The 25,259-nt window shown below is 33.3% G+C and overlaps 2 protein-coding genes across 2 annotated transcripts; one reads left to right on the forward strand and one right to left on the reverse strand.

The window, feature by feature from the left end:
- Nucleotides 1–8,741: 8,741 nt before the first annotated feature.
- LOC132716082 (uncharacterized) lies at nt 8,742–15,405 on the reverse strand. The gene is made up of 7 exons (XM_060699239.1): nt 14,158–15,405; nt 12,766–12,843; nt 12,261–12,341; nt 11,637–11,795; nt 10,848–10,889; nt 9,585–9,693; nt 8,742–9,193 (listed from the first exon to the last, which is right to left on the reverse strand). Exons 2-7 carry the CDS (start codon nt 12,826–12,828, stop codon nt 9,120–9,122), a joined length of 528 nt encoding a protein of 175 aa, XP_060555222.1. The 5' UTR covers nt 12,829–12,843; nt 14,158–15,405; the 3' UTR covers nt 8,742–9,119.
- An 8,259-nt stretch (nt 15,406–23,664) lies between these two features.
- On the forward strand, nt 23,665–24,810 carry LOC132716081 (uncharacterized). Its single transcript, XM_060699238.1, has one exon. The coding sequence runs from the start codon at nt 23,665–23,667 to the stop codon at nt 24,808–24,810; it is 1,146 nt and encodes a 381-aa protein (XP_060555221.1).
- Nucleotides 24,811–25,259: the final 449 nt, after the last annotated feature.

Genomic DNA, 25,259 nt, shown 5'->3' on the forward strand with positions numbered 1-25,259 from the left:
AATGCCTCGATTATGTCTGATTGGGATTCTTTGTAGTCATAAAACACACCAGTGTCGTTTTTTGGCGCTCTTTAGTTTGTTTGTTTGTTTGGATTTTACGGCACGTCAACACATAACTGGCCATATCGTGCCGAATGCTATAATAGGCTTAAAATATTATGTAAAACATTGTAAATGACAATAAAAATGAGCCAATTAGATCCTAGAAAACAAGTTTATCTCTTTTAAATAATCAATTATGTTTTTTGATGGAATTGTATTAAAAAGTTCTTTGAGTGAATTTACAGAATAAAATCTATTACGGGCCTGTGAAAAATCATGACATTCAAGAAGAAAATGCTTGACAGTAAAATTTTCATTACAACCTACACAGAAAGGGGCATTGTCATTTGTGAGGAGATAAGAGTGGGTAATTTTAGTGTGTCCAATTCGGCATCGAAGAAGAACTGTTTGATCACGGCGGTTTGACAGAGATAGAGATGGTCACATATCAAGAGATGGGTTTATATCGTGAAGTTTATTAAAAACGGCATTGTCCCAATTTGCTTTCCATTCAGATGATACGAGTTTATTTATAGCCGGTCTAAAATCACATGCAGGTAACAATAAGTCAGTTTTTTGAAAATTTAATGATTGTTTAGCTAAAGCATCTACTTTTTCATTTCCTCGTATTCCTACATGGCTTGGAATCCAATATAATTTAACATATTTTGTTTTTAGTATATCATGAAATCGCAAAAGAAGTTTCTTTACCATGATATTGTCAGATTTTTTATTTTTAATGGATATTAAAACAGAAAGCGAGTCAGAAAATATCACAAATTTATCGTGGGTATGCTGTGCTATGTATGACAATGCTAAATCGATAGCTTTTGCTTCAGCAGTAAAAATTGATGCATTATCTGGTAACTTCATACTAGATGTAAACTTATTTTCAAACAGCCGCACCTACTTTGCAACCTTCTTTTGAACCGTCGGTATAAATATGTATAAAATCTTCATGTTCTTCCTTAATTGCTAAAAACTTCTCTTTGAAATATTCAGGTGAATTTGATGCCTTTTTTATATTTGAAAGGTTAATATTTATCTCCGGGGAATTCCAAGTCCAAGGTGGAACATCCTAATCGTCATTTTGAAGGATACTGTCTGGATTAATTTTAAGTTTATCTAAATCATCTTTTAAACGAAGGCCTAGTGGTTTAATTTCCTTTGGTTTGCTAACAAATTTTTCAGTATAACTTGGTTTGAAAATAATATTTTTAGCTGGATTTTTCCTATTAGATGAAATTCTAGTTGCATATTGAAGTGATAGTTTTTTACGTCGAAGATAAAGCGATGGTTCCCCAGCTTCCGCATATAGACTTTCTACAGGTGAAGTGCGAAAAGCACCTAAAGCTAAACGTAAACCCTGGTGATGTATGGTATCTAGCATTTGAAGATATGATTTTCTTGCGGACCCATATACTACAGAACCATAATCTAATTTTGATCGGATAAGACTTCTGTATAATTTCAGTAATGTGGAAGAATTTGATCCCCAATTTGTACTTGATAAAACCTTAAGTAAATTTAAAGCTTTTAGGCATTTAGTTTTCAAATGTTTAATATGTGGTATAAAAGAAAGTTTTTTTATCAAATATAATTCCTAGAAACTTAGCTTCATCAACTACAGGAATTTTAGAACCAGATATGTAAAGTTCAGGGTCATTATGTTCTTTAGGGGTTCATTGATTGTGTCTGTAAATTAAAAGGTCAAAACAGGTTTGAAGAAATCTGCAAGACCGTGATTAAAATATAGAAACAACGCTGGCTTAAAACTGGTAGAAAGTATGCAGCTGCCAAGTTAAGGGATCAAAGAATGACCTTGCTAGAAATTGACAGACTCTGAGGTAGAATATCATGAGTGACACTGTGCCCTTAAATGCGGTATCAGGTAGTTCAGTTTTCTTGTGTGGGTCAGATAGCGCCAATCGACCCTCACAAGATTATGTTGGAGTTTGTAAAGGGGAGAAACAGAGCTGAATTTGTCTTTCTGCTGTAGAATTTGCATTAGATCTTACATTACAGTTACGATCTTAAAACAACTCGTGTTATTATAGTCATTATATACATATATAGGAGCTGACATTGAAAAGGGAAAAAACAGAATCCCTGAAGAAAGTCCAACACGACAAAATTGAAAATGTTAAATGCTCATTTTGATATTGCCAGATATTGACACAAAGGATGCCAAACTGCATGGAATAGTGGACCTTACATACGCTTTATAGACGTTTTTTAGAATATAAAAAAGACAGAATTCAATGTTTTTCATATCATATTAATAAAATCAGGAAATACACTTCTAAATTGCACACAAGGCAGTCGGAAAGACAGCTAATTCCCCTTCCGCATTGAACATGAATGTGTATTTCTTGACCTTTTACCAACCATGATTGTGATGTTGTGCCATGCATATCATACGCACATAGTCTCATAATGGTGATAATTTGTGCCAAGTTATTAAAAATCGTCAATGAAGTAAAAAAGTTATGGAGAACATATAACATTGGCCTTGGTGGTAGCAACCTGGATGTTGACCTCTGCAGATTGTGTCATGATGGTGATCATTTGTGCAAAGTAATTAAAACCCTTTGAATCAATAAGTTAAAGAGTGGACATGAAAATTATATGTTTTTACATTGGACCTTTGAGTTTGACCCCGACATTTAGGTTTGTGACTTGCTGTGCTCTACCAATGGTGTTTTAATGGTGATCATTTCTGCCAAGTTATCTTCAAATAGTTGCAGCAATTTAAATGTTTTGTACAGACATTGTAACATTTGACCTGTAAGTGAGACCTTGAAGTTGGATATAGCAGTTAAATTATTGCGCTCTGCACAGCGTCTCATTATAGTGATCATTTCTGCCAAGTAATTTAAAAAATATTTTCAACGGTTTAAAAATTTAGGAGCGGACACGAAATGTATACCTTTTAACACTTGACCTTTAACTGTAACCTTGTCTTTGGGGGTAGCAACCCTATTATTGCAATCTGCACTTTTTCTTAACATGGTGATCAATTGTACGAAGTTTTGTTAATTTTTAATTCAGCGGTTAAAAAGTTATGGAGCAGACACGAAATGTAGACTTTTAATTATGAAATGAAGACTTTTTAACATTTGACCTTTAAGTGTGACCTTGACCTTTGGGATAGCAATCAATTTTTTGTGCTCTGCACATCGTCTTATTATGTTAATTACTTGTGACAATTTATTTTTCAAAACGATCAGCGGTTTAAAAATCATGATGTTGATTTTTTTTATTATGAAATGAAGATTTCTTAACATTCCACCAATAAGTGTGACCTTGACCTTGGGGGTAGCAACACAGTTATTTCGCTCTGCACATCGTCTTATTATCGTGATTACGTGTGCCAAGTTATTTAAAAAAAATAGTGGTTAACAGTTATGGAGCGGACACCATGGACACAAAATGTCAACTTAATTAATATTTAACATTTGTCCTTTAAGTCTGACCTTGATCTTGGGGGTTGCAACCCAAGTATTGCGCTCTGCACATTGTTTTATTATGGTTATCACTTGTGCCAAGTTTATTTTTAAGTCAACGGTTTAAAAGTTAAAGAGCGGACACGAAATATAGACTTTTTATTTGAAATGAAGACTTTTTAACATTTGACCTTAAAGTGTGACTTTTACCTTGGGGTGGCAACCCAAATATAGCGCTCTACACATCGTCTCATTATGGTGATCACTTGTGCCAAGCTATTTCAAAGAAATGTCAGCGGTTTAAAAGTTATGGAGCGGGTATGAAAGTGTTACGGACGGACTGGCAGACGGAGGTCATTCCTGTAATCTACGCGGAAGAGGATTACAAAAAGTAAAGACTAATATTCTAGGCTTCCATTCATTTCAATCTATTCGTCTTCCTAGTAATTTAGATGACTTTTAAATGCAAGGCAATTTATAAATATTTTGATGGAATTTCCTGAGCTTAGTTTTAATTACTTAAATGATATATTGGTTTTCTGTATTGATTTCGATCGACGAGCAATGGACAAAGAATTATCATAATTTACATGTATGGGTATTGAGTGTGATACATGCAGCTTAAAACTGAGAAATATAACCGTTTTCTGTTTTTTAAGAAGTTACATTTGAATGACTTATCTTTTTTTATCTCTAACATATTTACATAGTTACTAGCACTTGTCCATGAAAAAGTAATGAGTTAAAGCTAGAGTTTGTAAAAATCATTCCTAATGCTTAAACGCATATTCTTAATATTCGAATAAATTAAATCAAATTGAAAATAACTGACATAAGAATGATTGTGTCACTTGTTTTTTTCAATGCGTATTTCAAAATAAAAAAAATCTGTTTTTACCCGCATCTAAAAGTGCTAAACTATACGTATTGTTAACATGGGGCTTAAAGCTATAAAAAGTTTCAAGTAAATATCTATAGATGCACCAAACGTAGATTTTTAGATTTCTACATTAAATTGCACAGTTTTACGTTGTGTAGGTATTCCGTGCCATTTTTCAAAAGAAACCACAAAATGGTACCAGAAAAGCATTTTTTGAAGACCCATATTTACATCTAATCACAAATGCAGACACGAATCTTGTGAATCTCGCATGAATGATTACTTAGTCAGGAAAAAGAGAAATGCCATGTTCTTGACATTCTATTAAACCTATTCCGATATAAACTGTGAGATGAGCTGTGTATTTGCATTTAAGAATAATTCATGACTAGGGGTGCATTATATGTTTGTTAATTAGTTCATTACAAGAGACAAGTCTCAGTATTTGTCATTCGATGGACCTTTGAATTTCTGAAAGTACATTGTCGTTTACAAGTAAACAGACAAGAGCAACGTGTTATATTGTGGTCCTCATGATAGTAGTGTGTATCAGCAATTATTACTGAATAAATAAATCAACATTAAGTGATAATACATTTGAATCTGGAACAATATATAATTAGCTCACCAGAGCCGAAGGCTCAGGGTGAGCTATTAATATCAAAGGGGGATACTCCGACGTCCGTCGTCATGCGTAAACAATCGTTTTGTGCTGTGTGGCAGCTGTAAAAAAATGCCCCGAACTTCACTTGAGTGTTGTTATATTTTTCTGGTCCTTCGGGATCATTGATACCAGCATTATTAAGTGTTGATAATTGAGTACCGCTCAAGCTAGTGCTAGGGGAGCGTGAGGGATGTTGCACACATTCATTATCCCTCATGTACAGGCTCAATCAAACCTAGTCTGCAATTCTCTTGTAATTTTGTTGTGATTAATGCTTCAGAGGGATCACTTTGTTTCCAGATTTTTTTTCTTCAGTGAAACTGCTAGGCAGATTTACTTCAAATTTGGTTTGAAGCATCCTTGTGACAGTAACACTTGAATTTGCTCATGTCATTTCAATAGGCCGCTTTTAGGGGTGAACAGAGCTAAAAATAGAACAACTTTTAAACATCTACTACAGAACAATTAGATGGATGATCACCAAACTTTGTCTGTATTATTCTTGGGTAGTCTTTTATCCAGTTTTCTCATATTAATTTGATTGGCTCCTTTTAGGGGTCGCTTAAACTAAAAATAGAAATACCTTTAGACATCTATATCTAGAGAACTTTTGGATGGATAATCACCAAACTTTGTCTGTAGCATTCTTGGGTAGTCTTATTAGTCAAGTCAAGTCAAGTTAGCTCATATTATTATGATGTGCCCCTTTTAGGGGCAGCTAAAACTAATATTATAAATACATTTAAACGTCTATTTCTGCAGAACTAATTGATTGATGATCACCAAACTTCGCCTGTTTGTGGGTAGTCTTCTTTCAAGTTTGATCATATTAATTTGACTGGCCCCTTTTACGGGTCTCTAGAGCTAAAGATAAAAAAACACCTTTAAACGTCTTCTTCTATAGAACTTATTGATTGATGATCACCAAACTTTCTCTGTAGCATCCTTGGGTATTTTTTATCAAGTTTGCTCATATTAATTTGATTGGCCCCTTTTAGGGGTCTTAAGAGCTAAAAATGGAGACACCTTTAAACGTCGTCTTCTATACAAAAAAATCACCAAAAGATAAAAAAAACACAGAACATGTCCATTTTATTTAACTAAGCATTTGTAAGTTTACTATATAATTTTTTTTTGAATACTGTTAATCAACATCTTTTATAGGATTGATAATGATTCCGCATACTGACAGTTTGCCCAATTGACGATTTGCAACATAACGACCTGCCCCCACTTTAGTGATGATTGTCCAAAATACAATTCTCCCACTGGCGATTGAAACAAATAATCCTTAAAGTAATTTTAAGGTTTGTTCTCCCAAACAATTTGTCCAGTACTTTGCATTAAACAAGGCCTGACGGCCTTCTGAATTTAAATGAATCTTGACTTGAGGCCGATGGGGGCCCATTTCTTACATTGTTTTGCATAGTTAGAGACAGATTTCTTTAAAATTTCTTTCCAAATGGAATTCAGGTCATTGAGTTTTTATGCCTGCTTGTAATAAGGAGCCTAAATAATATGTCCACCTCAAATACGGTACAGGTCTACTTCTGCATTGAAGAATGATGCCATTTCCCCGACATTGTAATTCAGGTAAGCAATCTAGGGCTATTATGGGATTGTACTACTTTTCTGGTTTCAACGCCAATTTTAAAAAGTTTTGGTTTTATCTTGGTGGTAGATCCAGGCAACTTGCTACTAGTAATAACCAATTTCTCTGCTATTGGCTGACTACTGAGCGGTGAGAAACGACTATTTGACTGAATGTCATTAAAATACCCTTTGTCTAAGGATCAAACCAGTAACCCCTGATTTAATAATCTGATGCTGTTCCTTGCGAACAAAACAGATAGTCTGGAACTCTAGTACCAACAAGATTTTGGTTTTATACTTCCAGATATGTTATGTAAACTGATATCAGTTATACCAAATTTGATTTTTTCAATACGGGAAGTTTTATCAATAGGTAATATGTAGACCATCAACCATATCACCAAGTTTGCATGTCTGAGTAGCCAAAGTTCAGTTACACTTCAATTCTACAATTATAGTAATTTCTAGTTGTCTTTTACTTAACCCTGTAGTAATATTTAAGTAGAAAATATTGACTGCAAAAATTAACTTTACATTTTCCCTTTACAAAATGCATTTTTTGATCTTTCAAATTGACTAGACATAGATCTACTTATTTCAATATCATTTATTCATAATGGAAACTTTGGACAGCAGCATTTTCATTTACTTACATTTATAAACAAATATGCTTTTGACTCCACTCTAAATAGCTGAGGTGCAGTTGAATTTAATTGTTTTGGGTTGACAATAAGCGCTGTACAATGCACAAATGTATTAAACATGCACATTTTGTGCAAGGTATGTCACGGTGTCATTAAAATCAGCTAAATTAAAATGTAGTAATATACTAAAACTAAAACATATATTATTTTGCATATTTATTTTGTACTTGATTTTTACATCCATGCAAGTATATGGTACATTTGCAAAACATATAAAGCTTTTATACATTAGAACTTTAATGACAATAAATTGTAAATTGTGCCTTAAAAGCTGCATGCCACCAGATGAGCCAAAATATTTTAAAAAATTTGCACTAGCGAAAATGTACTAAGAATTTAAGAATAAGAAAAATATTAGAGGTTTAAGTAATAATTTGTTATGTTCAATTAACGACACATTTTCCAGTTTTTTATCCCCATATTTCTAAATGCTATCTAACAAAGTAAGGATTATTTTTACATAGTATGAGCTTTTATCATGTTATATACCTTGATTGAATTGCAGTTTGAAATGTGTTTATTATTTTCTGGGTTCACTTCATATATTAATACCATACATTGACATACATTACATAAACTCGTTTCATCTGAATGGAAAGCAAATTGGGACAATGCCGTCTTTAATAAACTTCATGATATAAACCCATCTCTTGATGTGTCAAGATCTCTGTCTTTGTCAAACCGCCATGATCAAACAGTTCTTCTTCGATGCCGAATTGGACACACTAAAGTTACCCACTCTTATCTCCTCAGGAATGACTATGCCCCTTTCTGTGAAGCTTGCAATGAAAATGTTACTCTCAAGGATTTTCTTCTTGAATGTCATGATTTTTCACAGGCCCGTAAGAGATTTTATAATGTAAATTCACTCAAAGAACTCTTTAATACAATTCCGTCAAAAAACATAATCGATTATTTGAAAGAGATAAACTTGTATTCAAGGATCTAATTGGCTCATTTTCGTTGTCATTTGCAGAGTTTTACATAATATTGTAAGCCTATTATAGCATTCGACACAATATGGCCATTTATGTGTTGACGTGCCGTAAAATCCAAACAAACATTTAAAAATTTCATGAAAATTAACATGAATCTGGAGGCATGCTGCTTAAAATTTCGGCAATTCAAACATTTTAACAAAATAAAAAAAATGGGAAAAAAAATTACTAATTAAAACATTTTTTGTTCTCTTGACTCTTACAATGTTCATAAATAGAACTTTTGAATAACAATTGATACCCAAATATACTCTAAAGTAATTACACGAAAAATTTACTTTTAAGGAGTAACTTCTAAAATTTACTTAGCAATTATGATTTCAAGAGGGCCATAATGACCCTCCAATCGCTCATCTGAATAAAACAATTCTCCAGAAAAACCAATCACAAAAGCTCACAGTGTCACTTTGAGTGATATTTTGAGCAAGCAGAGATAAATTAGTTGTATACGTCAAAGGAGGGAAGGATGTAATTTGGTCATATTTTTTTGTTTCCTATTATTCAAAGTATTAAATGAAAGATGTTATAAATAAGCTGGGTGGTAAAAATTTGATGTCTGAAAAAAAGAGGATGCACGGTAAGATTTTGAAAGGACTATTCTTTCCCCTTTCCTGAAATAGGAAGCTGATCACTTTGGAAAGCAACACCTTCAAAGGGTGGGGTGGTACAAAAAATTAACAGAATTGTGGCACAATACACCTTTATCTGATAGCACTCCTTATTAATATAAAGATATGGGAAAATAAATCAGTCTGCTCAAATATTTCACATCACACAAATCCTTACTATATTTTATGTTGACTGTATCTCACTTCTTTTCACTATCCTTACAATTCCATCATCAAATTTGACACTATATCGCAATCCTGAAAATGAAATAAAATATGATTGCACATTTCTCTTACAAAATTTCAAGTGCATAACCATTTTGGCAATATTTCTACTAAATTTGCAGCAGTTCCCTACATAAGATCAAAATAAAGTGTGATTATCTCCATGTTGGCATCTATCCGTGTTGAAAGGTATATGAAAATAATTTAATATTTTTTTTTGAGTAATCTAAGTTTTTGCCAATATAATCATTCTATCATATGTCTAAACAATAAATAAAATAACATTACGTGCACAATCTTTATAATGCAATCTATTTGTATAATTAATTTTTTATGTACTTTATCCATTTTAAAAGGTTCATTCTAGATCCAGGTGTACATTTTATTTGACATGTCTACATATCATTATAGAAACGAAATGTACTATTTAGTATGGAGTTTTGTATGGTTGCTTCGTGCCACTTGGTTGGACCATCTTTCCCTGCATACTTGAACACTGGCAAAACCTTTTCTTCAACAGCAAATGATGAAGACTGCAACAATGAAATATATTATTTAAATGCAATGATCCTTTAACTATCAATGCCTGTGCCATATTAAAATGTATTATAATAAATGAAAAGCAGTAAACGATATCGCATATTTCACTTGCATGGACAATATTACCAAACAAGACCCCAAATAATTTATAATCTGACCCCGTTTATTCAACTACCCTTTATTACAATACCGGGCATTGTTCGAAGAAAATAGGCTTTCACATCTGTTTGTATATATCAATTAACAAAGTTTAATTTGAAATGCGAAATCCGAAACCCTCATAAAGTACAATTCTGATACCAATAACACAACTATTAAAGATTTCACATCTATTATTCAAAACCAGACTGATGCTGTTCAATATTTCGACAGTCCTCCTGTTATTTGCTCTTCATTTAAGTTTATTTACCAAATATTAATTGTATGCAAGTGATTTCAGTTTTAGTAGTTGTATGGTTTAAAGTGTTCAAATTAATGATTTTAATCAAATAATTGAAAAACAAACAAGCAAACAATACCTTGTATATATAAATCAATAAGTGCATTATGTTAACGCTAGCAAAGATATCCATATATTGCTTGTATAAATGATCAACCACAATTAAGATTAAAATTCTATATCATATATCTGAACTTTTTTTAATGTATATGTTCGCAAACATGCTCTATGAGCTATAAAATTTGGAATAAAATGCATGTAATTATGTCTTGAATACCTATATAGTTAATCTTTTCACTTTTCTTATTGTTATTTTTTTTTCTAGATTGATTATGGACACATGTGTGTTGTTAACAGAAGTTTTGCAAAAAATTGTGTATTGTCAAAGTTGAGTAGTTGTTGCCTGTCACTATATTAATACTGTACCAATCAATTATTCAAAATAAATTTTCAGTCCCAAGGCAGTTCAAATCATCGGGGCTGGATTGTATAAAAGATGACAAAGACTTTGTTCTCTGGCTTTCATATATATACACCCAAAACAAAGCTTGCTGATAATTTACCATACATAATACATGATTTTCATGCCAGTTACAGAGTAAGATTTCATAAAAAAAAATCTCGCTTTGAAATTGCTAATTAATATCATAAAGTAATATTGTAACAGCATTTTCCTTCCATAAAGTCTATAAAATTAATAGTTCATACCTTTGTCCTTCTTCTTATCCTCCTTTCATTTCTGTTATCATCCTGTAATAAAGTAATAGTACAATTACATATACTAATCTACATACATTAAAACAGTCATTTTGTTATAGTCACATGTCCATCCTAGTTAATATATTGTGTGAAGAAGTGAAATTAAAAATAAATTTACATCCTGGTATGATTCCTTTAAATTTTTCAATTTACTTCCAATAAATAATTTGTATGGCCCATGGTAACTTGTATAAATGGAATTAATCTGTAATTTTCAGTTTATAAAATGAGTGAGGTTGCCTTTTTATATTTCATTCCAAACATTTTCCAATATCAACTGTTTGGTCGATCACCATAATAGCAATCATTCTTTTGAAATAAAGTAACTTCATCTCAATTTGACAATGAAACAAGGGCATAGCATGCGGTGTAAATGCTCTCGACTGTTAAAGGCATTGACTATCAATAACTAATTAAAAAAATTAAACAGGGGACATTTATATAGCTTTGAGAATGAGGCTCCTTGTTATAAAATTGCATCGTGCCATAAAGAGCAAGTCCTGCTTGATACATTTTCAAATGTTTGAATAATGGGCTACACTAAAGTTTTTGCACAAAGACAACAACACAGTGATCATGTTAGTTTGACTTTTTCTTCAAAATAGACATGCTTAAAATGAGCATAAATACACTTGAAAGTTCTCTTATACATCAACATGATGTAAAAAGCCAAACATGTCTGTTGTTGAGAAATGCCTGATGCAATCCGAAAATCAGTGAAAAATTGTTATTTCTTACGGTTTTTTTACTATCCTCTTCCATGTTGTTTTCTTTGCTCTCTGTTGTTACTTCCACTTCGGTGATGCCTATTACATTTCCTGCCTTACCATTCTCTGGGGTAACCTTTTCTGGTCTTCCTGCCATAACTGTCTTCAGTGAATCTTCACATATATTTATCTGAAAAGCATTGTTTCATGATAACTGAAGCCAAGTGCAAACTCAACAAAAAACAAAGATCAATTCCTTTGTTATAAACATCCAAATTATCCATTTAAACCCTGTTCCTGATTTTGTTTAATATTCAAAAAATAATAATTGCATTGTATTGTTATTATTATCAATGAATAAACCTGAATAACATTTATTTTTGCTAATTTCATGAAGCTGTTGGAGGTCTTATATACGTTAAGTGCATTTTGTTCAGCAGTCTGTCTATACTACAATTTTTCTCACTTCTCAGATGTATACATAATTAGCATAATTTCTCAAAACAGAATAAATATTATTTAATATTCTTTAATTTGCAATATGTGATAGAGTATTAAGAGAAACAAATAATTCCAACACCAAAGCCAGTAAAAAAGTGACTTATATTTTCATCTATGAAAAAATTAACTTGTATACATGAATATTATATCTTACAACAGGTAATGAAACTGTCGCATCAGGTTCATCTGTTGGCTGCATTGGTTGCCATGTTTCAATTTTCTCCATGATAAAAGCCTGTAATTAATATAGCATATACTGCCAAATAAGTTCTGAATATGCTGATAAGTAGAGAATTAACATTCAGTTATATTAAGTTAAAGGAACTCCACTGAGGTACAAATACCTAAAAATCACGTTAAACACTTAAAATAGACAAATCTGCAAAGGATAACAAAGAAGTTTATTCAGAATTGAATTGAAAATCTATTTTTTTACAGTTCTTAGCTTTTCTTTTTTTGTTCCTGTGGTAAAAAATACTTCCATTCCTGCACGTCAAAATACATTAGTTGAGTCCCTTTAAGCATTAATATTTCAGACTTATTTCAAAAAATGAAATTCTAGGATAATATATTCCAATTTCATATGTCTGATATAAATTGTATTAATATTTTATTTCTGTATTTTTTACGTATTTAACACAAAAAACAAATATAATTACTTTGTTCATCAATGACCTGCCACTGCGATCTAAAACAGTATCTGGTGGGCTTCCTGACAACATTTCTGCACTCTCATCCTAAAATGAAAATTTATCAGTATTAATGTAAGCAAGCAATAGCTGCATAAGCTGCATTATTGGGGGGAAATACCCTAGTATTTTCATTTGCCAAATGTTTTTCATTATCTCCTCTAAATTTTAATAGACCTTATTAATTAAAGAGATTTTTGAACATTCTATCACATGGATGAGATTGTAAAATTCACAACATTGAAATAATTTCATTTCTTTTCAATGTTTCATAAGTGGTATTTTGTATTATTGTATGATCTAAAAATAAGAACAAAGAATTGGTACAGATAGTAGTCAACCGAACAAATCATAAAAAATTATATCCATTGCGTGTAGTATCATATTCACTGGCTGAAAAAATTATATCCACTGCGTGTAGTATTCACTGGCTGAAATGGACTTTAAAATAGAATTAAACTCAAATCATAAAAGAGCAATGACAATTTACTGTGCATGTGTAAATCATATTCACTGACTTAATTCAATAGGGCTTAAACACAAGGGAATTATTCATTTAATTATTCACTTTCTGGCCTGTCTATGAGGTGTACATGTATCTACTACACTTGTTAGATTTAAAAGTCTAGTATTTCTATTTAAAACTTGGAAAACAAGTTCCATTATGTTACTATAACTTGAATGCATTTCTTAGTAAACATTTAGCTTTGGGTACATTTTTAACAAGAAAGTTGAGTAACTTTATAGAATGTGTTAATCAAAGAAAAAATACCCCAAGTCTTTTGTTGTCTTAATTCCTTTTTAAATGATTTCGTTACAAAAAGGGTCAAAGATATTTACTTGTGAAATGTATCAATACATATTATCAAGGGCAGGTAATCCTGCCAATCACGCTTTTGGGATAACCATTTCATTTTCTATTTCATTTAATGAACATTTCAGCATAATGATTAAGAAAATTGATGTAGGACTTACATGCACAGGTTTTTGTATATGAGTTAACACTATATATTTTGTTTATTACACTGTCCAACTGAGATGTTGAATATGAAATATTAAAAAGTATCAGGTGAATCAAGTTTAGTTTAGATTATTTAAGATTTTTCGTAACACGGACACATTGTAGGTCATATGGTGACGTTCCAGCTTTACTGGTGGATGCCCTTCAGTGCATTATTTCAGGCACAAATGGGCACCATAGAAGAACCACCGACGTTCGGTGAGCTAGCTGGAAAGCTTCCTCACAATAAGGTGATTCAAATATCCATTAGTTCTAGTTAAGTGGTCCAAATCCAGTACACATTTATACAGAATGAACTGACCAGCAATTTTATACAGATGAAATTTCCATTAATAACTTACATCGCCAGCCGGATTGTAGCTAAGTGAGGATCCTCCAAACTATCGTCATGGATTTCATCACTCTCATCATTCTACAATTAGCAGTAAAAACCATAAGTTCCTTGTTAAATCATCAAACATATATATTCATATTTTTATACTTGTTACACTCATATAAAAATATACAATTATCACTATTTATATACAATTATTTTCAGTTTATGGATAGCATATGTCTTTCTACATGTATACAAATTTAAAAGAGATGTAGTATGGACAACTTTTTAAATATAAATATCATTACAAAATCAATGAACTAGAAAATGCTGACAACATGCAAAACTGGCCATGGTATTGATAATTCCATTAAGGTTTTTGAGAAGTCAGGACAAGTTTTTTGACTGAAACATAACATGCGACCTAGATTGGATAAGCTGCTATTTCTTTTGTTATTTTCTTTTGTTTAATAGATGGTCATTGGCCCTTTATTCAATTGTAACAGAATGAACTCTCTTATTCTCTTTGGTTCTGTATACCGGTTATATTTTCAGTAGGTAGTACAGAGGTTTACACAGTGAACCCTTAATGTTGCCTGCTACTACTCTGTTGCTTGTAAACCAAAACAACTATTGATATTTTTGACAAAATTATGAGAAGTGGTTGTCAGTTCATCAAGGTCTTCAAATGCATATACATTGGTATCATTCTGAAAAAGTAAATTTGAAAAAGATTTAATAAGCAGTAAGATTATTTTTTCAATCGATTCTTAACTGATAAGTGGATCATAATCACAGTATCGCAATAATAATGCTTCAAAGTTTGGTGATCGTCTCTAGAAATAGACATTTAAAGGTATTTCTATTTTTAGCTCTAGTGGCCCCTAAATGGTGCCAATCAAATTCATGTGATCAAACTTGATAAAAGACTACCTAAGAATGCTACAGACAAAATTTGGTGATCATTAATCCAAAAGTTCAATAGAAGAAGACGTTTAAAGTTTGTTTTTTTTTATTTTTAGCTCTAGAGACCCCTAAAAGGGGCTAATCAAATTAATATGAGCAAATTTGATGAAAGGCTACCCAAGAATATTACAGACAAAGGTTAGTGATCACCCATCAATTAGTTCTCTAGATATAGGCGTTTAAAGGTATTTCTATTTTTAGCTTGAGCGGCCCCTTAAAGGGGCCAATCAAATGAGTATAAACAAACTTGATTAAAGACTACCAAGGAATGGTACAGACAAAGTTTGGTGATCATCTATCCATTAGTTCTGTAGAAGAAGATGTCTTAAGGTTTTCCTATTTTTAGCGCTATAGGGTCTATAAAAGGGGCAAATCAAATTAATATGAGCAAATTTGATAAAAGATACCACAGATTTTATTTTTAGTATATCATGAAATCGTAAAAGAAGTTTCTTTACCATGATATTGTCAGTTTTTTTTTATTTTAATGCATATTAAAACAGAAAGCGAGTCAGAAAATATCACAAATTTATCGTGGGTATGCTGTGCTATGTATGACAATGCTAAATCGATAGATTTTGCTTCAGCAGTAAAAATTGATGCATTATCTGGTAACCTCATACTAGATGTAAAATTATTTTCAAACACAGCCGCACCTACTTTGCAACCTTCTTTTGAACCGTCCGTATAAATATGTATAAAATTTTCATGTTCTTCCTTAATTGCTAGAAACTTCCCTTTGAAATGTTCATGTGAATTTGATGACTTTTTTATATTTGAAAGGTTAATATTTATTTCAGGGGAATTATAAGTCCAAGGTGGAACATCCTCATCGTCATTTTGAAGGATACTGACAGGATTAATTTTAAGTTTATCTATCATCTTTTAAACGAAGGCCTAATGGTTTAATTTCCTTTGGTTTGTTAACAAATTTTTCAATATAACTTGGTTTGAAAATAATATTTTTGGCTGGATATTTGCTATTTGATGAAATTCTAGTTGCATATTGAAGTGATAGCTTTTTTCGACGAAGTTGAAGCAATGGTTCCCCAGCTTCCGCATAAAGACTTTCTACAGGTGAGGTGCGAAATGCACCTAAAGCTAACCGTAAACCCTGGTGATGTATGGTATCTAGCATGTGAAGATATGATTTTTTTGCAGAACCATATACTGCAGAACCATAATCTAATTTTGATCGGATAAGACGTATAATTTCAGTAATGTGGAAGAATTTGATCCCCAATTTGTACATGATAAAACCTTATGTAAATTTAAAACTTTAAGGCATTTAGTTTTCAAATGTTTAATATGTGGTATAAAAGAAAGTTTTTTGTCAAATGTAATTCCTAAAAACTTAGCTTCATCAACTACTGGAATTTTAGAACCAGATTTGTAAAGTTCAGGGTCATTATGGTGTTTCCGCAATCGACAAAAATGATCACATTGAGTTTTTGACTTTGAAAATTTAAAACCATTTTCTATTGCCCACTTTTGGATTTTATCTAAATTTTGTTGAAGTTGCCTTTCAATTGTTCTCATACTTTTCGATCGATAGCAGATAAGAAAATCATCTACATATAGAGAACAATCTATGCCTGGTGTAAGAGCGCTAGCAATATTGTTTATTTTAAGGCCAAAAAGTGTAACAGAAAGTATGCTTCCTTGAGGAACACCTTGTTCTTGTTGGTGATCCTCAGAAAAAGTTGAACCAAGTCTTACTTTAAAGTGCCTATCGTTTAAAAATCCAGAAATGAAAAGAGGAAGTCTGCCTTTTAGTCCAGCATCCTTTAGATCTTTTAGGATACCATATGTCCAAGTAATATCGTAAGCCTTCTCAAGATCAAAGAAAATTGATACCATGTGTTGTTTATTTACAAAAGCTTCTTTTATAAAAGTTTCAAGTCGTACAAGATGATCGTTTGTACTACGCTGTTTACGAAAACCTGACTGAAAATTAGTAATAATTCCATTATTTTCTAGATACCAAACTAACTGATTATTTATCATTCTCTCGAATGTTTAGGTAAAGATCCTCATCCTCCATCAATTGGGTGTCGTGAAGTGGATCGAACCGATTTTCTGTGTTGATCGGGTTCCGCATTGCTTTTTTCAACCGATCTGTGATGACAATTCGCTCTTTAGGCGATTGTTTTTGAATAACTTTCTCAGAAGATGCTATTTGAATGTTTGCGGTTTGCTTCTTTGGAGAAGACTGTAATGGTAACTGAGTCTGCACAGAGGTAGACTGCTTACTTTGTGAAGCTGTATGCTTTGAAGGTAATGGTAACTTAATTGGGGGGCATTGACATAAGTTGACCTGTACTGCAGAGTCAACCATCTTAACAGACTTTGTAACTGCAGCTGAATACGACAGTTGTTTTGGTCCTTGTGATTCAACAAGCTTTCGTGCATCTTGAAAGGAAATATTTTGCGTATACTTCTGACGTAGAATTTCTTTTTCCTTTAACCAAAAGGGGCATGACCGGGAGGTGGCGTAATGCTCTCCTCCACAGTTGGCACATTTAACAGGGACATTACAAGTCTCATTTTTGTCATGGTTTGAACTGCATCTGCGGGAAATAGTCTGCCTTGCACAATTTGATTCATGGTGACCAAATTTGAAGCATTTGTAACATTGCATTGGGTTTGGGATGTAAACCACAACGCGAACTTTAAGGTAACCTACTCGAATCGATGATGGTAGAATGGGTGTAGAGAATGTAACTTTAAGGCTATTCGTTGGCACTCTATTACCATCTCTTGTAGAATAAATGCGCTAGATATTTGAAACTTGCTGCGATTTTAACTCTTCAGCAATATCATTCTCTGCCATTTCAGCAAGGTCAGCACATTTGATAACGCCCTTGCTGGAGTTCAGAGACTGGTGAGGCGCGGCAGTTGAATCGATATTGAAGAAGGTTGTGCTTTTCAAAATATTTTTTGCTTGTTGCTTTCGCTCTACTTCTATCAAGAGTCCACCATTGCGGAGTTTCTTGACAGATTTAGGCGTACCAATTCAAGCTGAGAGTTGTTTTTCTATAATGAAAGGGCTAAGTTCAGTTAGTGATTTTGAGCTATTTGATTTAATTATCAGAAAACGGGGAAAACTTCCATCAACTGAAATGTTACAAATTGAATCTTCTTGCGATTTTCGTTTTTTGGTTTGGGAATCCATGATAAAGATATGAAAAATTCGTCTCCCGGGTTCCCCAGCCACCTCGGACTCCAAGATGGGGATGTGCGATGGAGACAGATATCCAGTCTCCGCACAACAAGGCTACCAGAGAGATATACTCGTATAGATTGTAAATAATTACAATTTACACAATTAGCCCATTAGCCACCGCCTTCTTGGATATGTTATACGGTATTTATAATGCAAATGTGAAAGATTGTTGTAAAATAACGGCACCCATAATTACAGTTTTAGTAGGAATTGAAAGGTATACTAGAATCACAATTAGGGATCAAAATATGTGCTTTGAATTGTTTTCATTTTGGGACCGTGTTAGTTCAATGAAATGTGCAATTGATTTAGAAATATATATCCAAGGGCAAGGCAAGACCAGCCGATTGACCAAAAAGCCGGGCTCGCTTGGCCACCCGTCTACCCTAAATCAGAGGCCAAAGCAGTGTGTTGGGAGTACTGGAGATCCCTGGGTATCCCTCAACTACCAGGACCCTCTTTTCTAGGTTACGGGACGCTGCCCACGGCAAACAGGCAGTCAGGGTGTTGGCCATATGTCCGTCATACAGGCGCACAACAGCGCACCCCCATTACGGACATATGTTACTCCTCCTCACCACGTAGAGGTACCCTAAAGAGGAGGGCTTATGTTATTTCCCTTTGTATTTGGTAATCTTAGGTATCTATAAATTTAACGTTAACAGTAGGTTGTTTGATTTTTATTAAACGCCTATTTGTCCTACTGCACTCGTACATAAATATAATTACCTAAGTGGAGTATTTGAATTTAAATTTGAAACATATGGCTGTCATGACAGGGGCTTACATTGACGAATTCTTCTCCTAGCTATGGCTCAAGACGAACTCTTAATATAGTGTCAGGTTGAATGTAAGTTTAAATCACTGTCAGATTTGTGTATTCTATGTTTGTAAATGAGATAATTTGGAAACACAAGACACATAATTTGTCTTCCCTTAAACTTTTGAACTGTTTTCATAATCGGTATGAAGAGGGATGGGATGTTTTATGCATTATTCAAAATAACTACTGTTCGTTGCGTGCTAAGAAAATGTTGATCGTACATAAGTTAACTGCAGATTTTGTTTTTATTTATATACGAACAAAACCTAAAAATCGTAACGTAATACAATTAAAAAACAACTTAACATAACACGCAACATATGTTTTGTGTCACCCTGTTTTGTTAATTCATAAAAGTAAGTTATTGAAAATGTATGATAAAATATGCTAATAAAATAACATTAATGTGTCTATGTTCGACTAAATCGGATTGTACGAAACCACTTCATTTAATATTAGTACTATTTATGTCCCCCAAAATGTTTGGGCGAAATATTGTTTTTTCTTCGCCGTCTGTTCGTCTGTCCAGTTGTCTGTCCGCATAAGGCTTGTCCGGTCTTCACATGTCAAACTACTAAATATGATTTCAAAAAACAAACTTTACAGGAGACATCATTTCCATCCCTAGTTGTGCACATCGCCGGCACGTCCCGCTTTGCTTCACAAAATGGCCACCAGAGCAAAAAATGGAAAAAAATCTTTTCCGGTCTTCACATGTCAAATAACTGGTGTGATTTACAGGAGTGTTAAGTACCATCCCTTGTTGTGCACATCGCTGGCATATTCTGCTTTGCTACAACAAATGCCCGCTAGAGCTAAAAATATAAAAATCTTGTCCGGCCTTCACAGGTCAAACCACTGGTGGGATTTCAACCAACTTTTAAAGGAGTGATCAGTACCCTCCCTAGCTGTGCACAAAAAATCTTGTCCGGCTTTCACAGGTCAAAGTACTGTCGGGATTCCCAACATAATTCTAGGGATACATAGTTTTGGGAGACATATGTTTTTGTGACAAAAACCCTTCTAGTAAAAATATTTTTATTGAATTAAAGTGACATTATGCCCTTTTTTGTTGTCAAGACATATAGAACTTGATTATCGAATGATTATGGACATTTACCAAAAATTAACAATAAGAATGTTTCAGATAAAATATAAAATTGCATTAAGTATAAAATATACTGTTTTCTCTCTTTTCAATTAAAAGTACCAGAATAATTTTGGAATTGTTTATGAGTTACGTGAAAATGCCACTTCAATCATAGTCTTATATTAGAAATAATTCCAAGGAATATAAATCAAAGAAGGTGTTTTATTCCTAACCTTAGTTGCAATATAACAACTTGTTTAGATGTTTAAACGTTCTTATTGGTCTATCAACTCTTTTTTTCCATGACCTCTTGTCGAGCACGCACATACTAATAATGAATGACGCATGTTTTTGTATTAGGTAATTGCAAAATGAAAGCAGTGCATTCTCATAATGGGAGATTTAATGCCGCATTTGTTATGTCTTCAAACAATTGTTATTGATAAAGCATATTTTAAGAGACATTTATGACCAAATGTTACCCATTACTCACTTAAATATTCATGTCCAATTAATGTTTTATGTACAGATGTAATACATTTGTAATCATAACAAATATTAATGGTTCTACATTAATCCCGATACGGGATGATCTTCGAATCTCAGTTTATACATTCTGATACTTTTTTACGATTGTTATTATTTACATAAATAAATGTTCCATGATGTACAATTTCATACTAACATTGCACTTTAAAAATATTTTTTTTGAATCCTGTCTTTATTTAATTGTTTACAATTATTTACAATCAAAATGATTTTAGTTCCATCTTTTGTTTCTGGTTTCATTAACGTTTTGTTTTAAATGTTGATTTAAATGTTGCAACATTGTTACATATTAAATCGTTTAATCGTTTATACATAAAACGAATTGATTGACATGCATGATAGTAACTGAAACTTAAAATGTTACTTTTGTTTGTTTGGATTTTACGGCACGTCAACACATAAATGGCCATATCGTGCCGAATGCTAAAATAGGCTTAAACTGTTATGTAAAACGTTGTAAATAAAAATAAAAAAAGAGCCAATCAAATCTTTGAATACAAGTTTATCTCTTTCAAATAATCGACGATGTTTTTTGATGGAATTATATTAAAGAGTTCTTTGAGTGAGTTTACATTATAAAATCTGTTAGGGCCTGTGAAAAATCATGACATTCCAGAAGAAAATGCTTGACAGTAAAAATTTTCATTACAGCCTACACAGAAAGGGCATTGTCATTCGTGAGGAGATAAGAATGGGTAACTTTAGTGTGTCCAATTCGGCATCGAAGAAGAACTGATTGATCATGGCGGTTTGACAAAGACAGAGATGGTGACACATCAAGAGATGGGTTTATATCATGAAGTTTATTAAAGACGGCATTGTCCCAATTTGCTTTCCATTCAGATGAAACGAGTTTATTTATAGCCGTTCTAAAATCACAAGCAGGTAACAATAAGTCAGTTTTTTGAAAATTTAAAGCTTGTTAAGCTAAAGCATCTACTTTTTCATTTCCTTGTATACCTACATGATTTGGAATCCAATATAATTTAACAGATTTTATTTTAAGTATATCATGAAATCACAAAAGAAGTTTCTTTATCATGATATTGTCAGATTTTTTATTTTTAATGGATATTAAAACAGAAAGCGAGTCAGAAAATATCACAAATTTATCATGGGTAGCATGCTGTTCTATGTATGACAATGCTAAATCTATAGCTTTTGCTTCAGAAGTAAAAATTGATGCATTATCTGGTAACCTCATACTAGATGTAAAATCATTTTCATACACAGCCGCACCTACTTTGCAACCCTCCTTTGAACCGTCCGTATAAACATGTATAAAATTTTCATGTTCTTCCTTAATTGCTAGAAACTTCTCTTTGAAATGTTCATGTGAATTTGATGTCTTTTTTATATTTGAAAGGTTAATATTTATTTCAGGGGAATTATAATTCCAAGGTGGAACATCCTCATCGTCATTTTGAAGGATACTGACAGGATTAATTTTAAGTTTATCTAGATCATCTTTTAAACGGAGGCCTAATAGTTTAATTTCCTTTGGTTTGTTTTATTTTTGGCTGGATTTTTGCTATTTGATGAAATTCTAGTTGCATATTGAAGTGATAGCTTTTTTCGACGAAGTTGAAGCGATGGTTCCCCAGCTTACTTAACATGACTCTTTATCTATGATTTAGTTACTTGCCATGTATAATGCTGTTGATGATCTTTGAAGACTATACGTATTAAATGCCACCATTTTTTGATTACCTTGTTGTTTATCAATTTTCTGGCATTCCAGGTCTTGCAAGTAATTTTCACTCTATCATGTCAATCAATTTCTGTCACAAGATGGTTACAAAAAACTTTAAGATGTTATAATAGTATATACATTATGAGTTTGATTTTTCGGAATTTGAAAAAGTGGAATTTGGAATATGGAAGATAAGATAATCCGAGATTAGTGACGTCATTAATCCGAGATAAGTAGATAATCCTAATCCCCAGAGACAATGGTTCTTTTGAAATTGAGACAAGATTATGATATAATTAATCCGAATTAATCCGAGATAAGTAGATAATGCTAATCTCCTGAGACAATGGTTCTTTTGAAACTTAATGATAATGCTAATCTTCTGAGACAATGGTTCTTTTGAAACTAAATGATAATGCTAATCACCCGAGACAATGGTTCTTTTGAAAATGAATGATAATGCTAATCACCTGGGACAATGGTTCTTTTGTAATTTGATGATAATGCTAATCACCTGGGACAATGGTTCTTTTGTTGAAAATTGGTGACATCATCATTAATGATTACAATGAAGCGCAATGAATGAATGAATGTAATGTCAATAGTGTATTGAGAAATTAAACAATTAGATTGCATATTGAATTATTGATTAAGGTATTACTTAAAGTGTAATATACTAAATCGGTACAGTAATCATAAATATTACTTAAAGTGTAATATATACTAAATCGGTACAGTAATCATAAACATGGCCACTGCTGCTGCTGCTGCTGCTGCTTCTACTACTGATGAAAACAAATTTAATATTTATCTCAGCGAAGGTGGCGAGATTGAAGAAGATCTTTCACTCAGTATTGAAGACAGTGACTTTGCTAGGCCGCTTACTGCGAAGCAGCCTGTTGAGGAGGTTTCATATCTGGGTAGTAGTAGTAAATCTAGTGTTAATTGCTTGGTGTCCGCTCAAAGGATCCCAAAAAATCGAGTAACATATCTTGCACAGATAGTTGCCATTTACTTAATCATAATTGTTGCAGCAGTGAATCTCTCTATTCTCCCAGACGGGCCTAATAATGAACTTTGGATTGCACTCTTAGCTTCTGCTATTGGCTGTGTCCTTCCGGCGCCAGGACTGAAGTACAGTAAGCGCATGCTAGGCAACAATCTGTCGTTGTCAGAGAGAAAAGAATGAGGCAGACAGAGAAAGAAACTAAACTGGAGTATCTTAAGCGTATATACACCGATCCTTCTCATCCGGCAAGTTTTGGCGGAAAACAGCGGCTGAAAAGAGAAACTGACAGGGAGGGAAAGTTTAAACTCACAAATAAAGAGATAGCAGACTTTTTAGAATCGCAAGATACATACAGCACGACTAGAAGAGTTCACAGGCGATTTGAGAGAAACAAAATAAGAGTGAGTGGTGTTCATGTGCAATATGACATGGATTTATGTGACATGACAAAAATGAGGCGCTTCCGGCTCAACAAGGGAACCAGATATCTTCTCACTGTGATAGATGTGTTTAGCAGGTATGCTTTTGTGCGACCTCTGCGGTCTAAGACTGGTCCTGAGGTGGCCAGTGCCCTAAAAATGATTCTTACGTCAGGTCCAAAACCCGATCGGTGTAGATCGGACATGGGCACGGAATTCCGGTGCAAGCCAGTGGCCGAACTTTTAAGGAGCTTAGGGATTAAACAGTATTTTAGCGCATCAGCCTTGAAATGTCAACCGGTTGAGCGTTTTAACCAGACAATAAAAGGCGCTATATACAAGTGGTGTTATGAGAATAGGTCATTCTCATACGTTCCCGTGCTTGAAAAGCTCGTGCACAGTTACAATCACCGCGTGCATTCTTCTCTATTTGGACTTAGTCCAGCCGAGGTAACACAATCTAACCAAGCAAAACTATGGAACCTTATGTACGTAGAAAATGCAAGTGTTGGAAAAAATGGAAGGCGGCGAAAAGTGCGATTGTTTAAGTACAAAGTCGGGGACCTGATCAGAATCAGTTTGGCCAAGCGAACGTTTGAAAGATCTTACACGCAAAAATTCACTTCACAAATTTACCGCATTCGTGGGCGGGTTTACCGTGATAACTTGCCGGTATACTATCTCATGGATCTGGAAGAAAAGCCAATAGATTCAACGTTTTACGAACCGGAACTGCAACGCGTGCGGAAGAATCTCGAAAACTTAAATGAATGGGAAATTGAAAAGGTACTTAGGACTAAAAAATCAGGGAAGGGTCATTTAGTGCAAGTTAGATACCGTGGGCTTGGACCAGCCTTCGACCGATGGTTACCAAAGTCTTCTGTGAAAACAAACCGTAAATGAGATTTTTTAATGAAAAACGTGACGTAAGCAATTGATCAATGAGCAGTGCAGTGATGGAGCAGTATCATGTAGACATAAAATAGAGAAAAACAGAATCCCTAAAGAAAGTCCAACACAACAAAATTGAAAATGTTGCAGGCTCGGTTTGATTGAGCCTGTTCATGGACGGTATTGGAAAGTGCAAGTTACCGTCCACGCCCCCTAGCACCGGCTTAAGCAGAATTCAACATTTAACACGAAAATAGTGAAATTTTGAATTTAGAAACATCCGCAGATGTGTTCATACGGCGGTTATCATGGAACCCTCAATGTGACACAGTAGTGCCATTCCATGAAAAGCGGCGTATGGTCCCCAAGTAAAAGAATGCTTTTGCCCTAAACGAGAAAAAAATGGGCGGAAATAAATAAAATGGAATTTTGAAAGGAGATCTGAGGCTATGAAGCCTCCC

This window comes from Ruditapes philippinarum, unplaced genomic scaffold (genome assembly GCF_026571515.1).
Source record: "Ruditapes philippinarum isolate M1 unplaced genomic scaffold, ASM2657151v2 ctg5006_1_1_1_1, whole genome shotgun sequence".
Taxonomy (NCBI): Eukaryota; Metazoa; Mollusca; class Bivalvia; order Venerida; family Veneridae; genus Ruditapes; species Ruditapes philippinarum.